General features: G+C 36.4%; 1 protein-coding gene across 5 annotated transcripts in view; it reads left to right on the forward strand.

Moving 5' to 3' along the window:
- Positions 1-2,684, forward strand: part of syk (spleen tyrosine kinase) — a 74,621-nt gene extending 71,937 nt beyond the window's left edge. For all 5 annotated transcript variants that reach the window (XM_008423824.2, XM_017307952.1, XM_017307953.1 and 2 more), the window contains 2 exons: positions 987-1,099; positions 1,259-2,684. In XM_008423824.2, coding sequence (XP_008422046.1) covers positions 987-1,099; positions 1,259-1,331 — 186 coding nt within the window. In that variant the 3' untranslated portion in view covers positions 1,332-2,684. The remainder of the gene's footprint in view (positions 1-986; positions 1,100-1,258) is intronic.
- The last annotated feature ends 363 nt before the right edge of the window (positions 2,685-3,047 follow it).

Raw genomic sequence — 3,047 nt, forward strand, 5'->3', positions numbered from 1 at the left:
CCTCAAGCTCCCAGGCCTCTGGTAGAGGACCCGAGCTCAGAGGATGAAACAGACCACCCATGGAGGGTGAGAAGGGAATTTTTTATATATATATAATCTTAAATTTAATTTGTTTTTGTCATTTTGAATCTACAACATAATTTTTTGGGGCCAATTTTTTTGAGCAATCCACTGCCCAAATTACATACCTGCAAATCAGTGTGACTTCTGCTGTTGTTTTTGGGAGACCAGTTCAGATATGCGTGGCTTCACCTTGGCAAGTGCTACTCTCATGTCATCTTCTCAGCAAAGTCTGTTCCTTTTCTTCTTCTTTTGCTCAACATATTTAGTATTGATTAAAATATTAAAGAAATCACATGACGTACAACTACGACAGCCATTGACTGCTGCGCGCACTAAATTCCCCGCAGCATTGATTGGAGAAGCAATGTAACGTGATCCTCTGCAGCAAGTGATGGCCCAGCAGGGCGTCATCACAACTTTACACAAGTGTATCTTTACCTCCGTGGCAAAGGATCCGCCGAACCCCTGAGACCGACTCACCGAACCCCTGGGGTTTGATAGAACCCAGGTTAAGAACCACTGCTCTTCAGAACACAACATCTATATTTTCCAAACAATCAAGTGAAGACAGAAAACATGTTCTTGGTGCAAATAAAACATAAACGTATATTTATAAATAAATTATGTCTAAACATATAGATATATGCTCTGCTGGCGCTTCATAGAAACAGCCAATTTCTTGGCAGGGGTGACTGCTGCATAATCCTACCATGTGCAGGGCATTGTTTGAGCAATCCACTGGTCAAAGTCAATATAATAATTTGTCTGTTCTTTTATCTGTTGTTGAGGTTGCTGTTTAGAAAATGCAAAGTTAATAAGCAAAACTGCAGAAGGAGTATATGTTTTATGTTTTAATTTTTATCACTGTTTAAAACCATTTCAACTCGTATATGGTCATCTTTATTTTGAATCATCTTCCACAGGGAATGAAGGGAAATGATGTTATGCAGATGCTTGAGAGTGGAAAACGCATGGAGCCACCAGTGAACTGCCCAACAGAAATGTATGACCTCATGACAACCTGTTGGACATACAAGTAAGTCTCATATCGCAATACATTCCTGGCAGCAAGATCTCTATAAGTACATGTCTTATAACTGAATTAGAATTAACCATATAACTGTGATTCTTGGAGAAAGTATATATTAATTATCCACCAGTTTTCTTCAATTTCTGCTATTGTCTTTTCTTACAGGGTGGAAGAAAGACCTGGATTTGCTGTTGTTGAGCCAAGACTACGAGAATATTACTACGACATTGCACAGTGATGTGACAGAATATGTCATAGTCAATGCCAACATGTCAATGACATATCTTCTGTGTTATTTGTATGACATTACTTGGCGAGGGCTGGGCAACTCCAGGCGTCAAGGTCTGGTGTCCTGCAACCTTTAGATGTGTCTCTACTTTTCAACACAACTGAGTCAAATAATGAGGTCATTGGCTGGACTCTAGTGCAGTCACCTCCTAAGTCACCTCCTAGTGTAGTCACTTCTATTTCATTGAAGTGTGTTGGACCAGGAAGACATCTAAGAGTTGCAGGACACTGACCCTTGAGGACCAGGATTGCCCACCCCTGAGCTAGGCTATAAAAATTTTTGAAAAAGATGATTCTTCATGTATAAGCCATGTGAAGTAGAGATACTGTCATCTCAGTATCTCTACTGAGATCTCAGTAGAGTAGTATCTCTACTGAGATCTCAGAGATACTACTCTACTGAGTAGTATCAGTAGAGTAGTACTGAAATGTATTTAGTATTTTAGTAAATGTGTGGTTCTAAAAATGTGAGTGGTTGTACATCACAATCAGCTGTCAGGATAACATCTTAAATCCTGAAATTGTCTCTGACTGATTCATTCTTGATGACACAGAAAAGAACTACATAGGATAAAACTGGGGCAGACTTCAAGGCGTTGCATAAATGTATACTGAACAGGTGAATGTAGCTTTTAAAGTAAAGTTCTTTCTGTGACAAAAGGTCAGAAATGTGGAAATTCTTGCAGCATAACATATTATGCATTCTTGACATATAATTTATAACTTATTTTTCTGTCTGATGTTGCCAATCTTCTGTAAATCACTGTTGCGGACAGCTTCTTAAGACTTTAAATTATCTGTGCTTCCTTATGAAAAGTCTTGAAATGTAAATGAAAATATAATACATTTTTAGTTTTATATTTATTACATGTCTTAACGACAGTGTGGAATTATTTTAGTATGACACAGAAAATTTGCTTTATTTTACGTTGGGCTTATCAAGGTTTCTATATTCATACTAATTCAATTACTGATACTTAAACTGGAGAAAGGAGAAAAAATATTCAATTAAAAATTGTGAAAATATTCTAAAGATGTCTGGGGGAAGTAGAGGATCAATTTGAATTGTGTCCAATTTTCCTACATATAAAATCAGACAGAAATGCCCATAATTCTGTATTTCTGCAAAGCAGTCCAGTTGGACCCACCAAGTGAACTACCCAACAGAAATGTATGACCTCATGACAACCTGCTGGACATATTTTTTTTCATTAAAATATGTTAATCACCATATTTTTTTAATGCTGAAATTAATCATAAGTATTTTTAAAAATTGATGATTCATTAAAACATTATCACAAGATTTCCAGATGGTCAGGACTAGATGTTGAATAGCTTTAATGATTTATCATGTCCATAAATTCAATAGCAAACTTTACCCTTGATTTTATTGCATAATTACACAAATTAACAAATTAATGAGAAACCTACAATTCATCAGAAAAGTACCAAAATATTACCAGATGGTCATGTCTACACATAGAAATATATTTTTTCTCACAATGTCCCTAGAGGAAAAGCTTTGTTATTAGAAAACAGAAAAGAACAGAATATACTTTATTGACCCCTTCAGGAAATTTTCATGGACTAAAGGGTATATACTGCATACTAGCAGCTTCACAAGGGTTAGGACCCACGCTTCCATATGTCTGAAGGTTTGTATTGA

The sequence above is a fragment of the Poecilia reticulata genome, linkage group LG12 (genome assembly GCF_000633615.1).
Source record: "Poecilia reticulata strain Guanapo linkage group LG12, Guppy_female_1.0+MT, whole genome shotgun sequence".
In the NCBI taxonomy this organism is placed as follows: domain Eukaryota; kingdom Metazoa; phylum Chordata; class Actinopteri; order Cyprinodontiformes; family Poeciliidae; genus Poecilia; species Poecilia reticulata.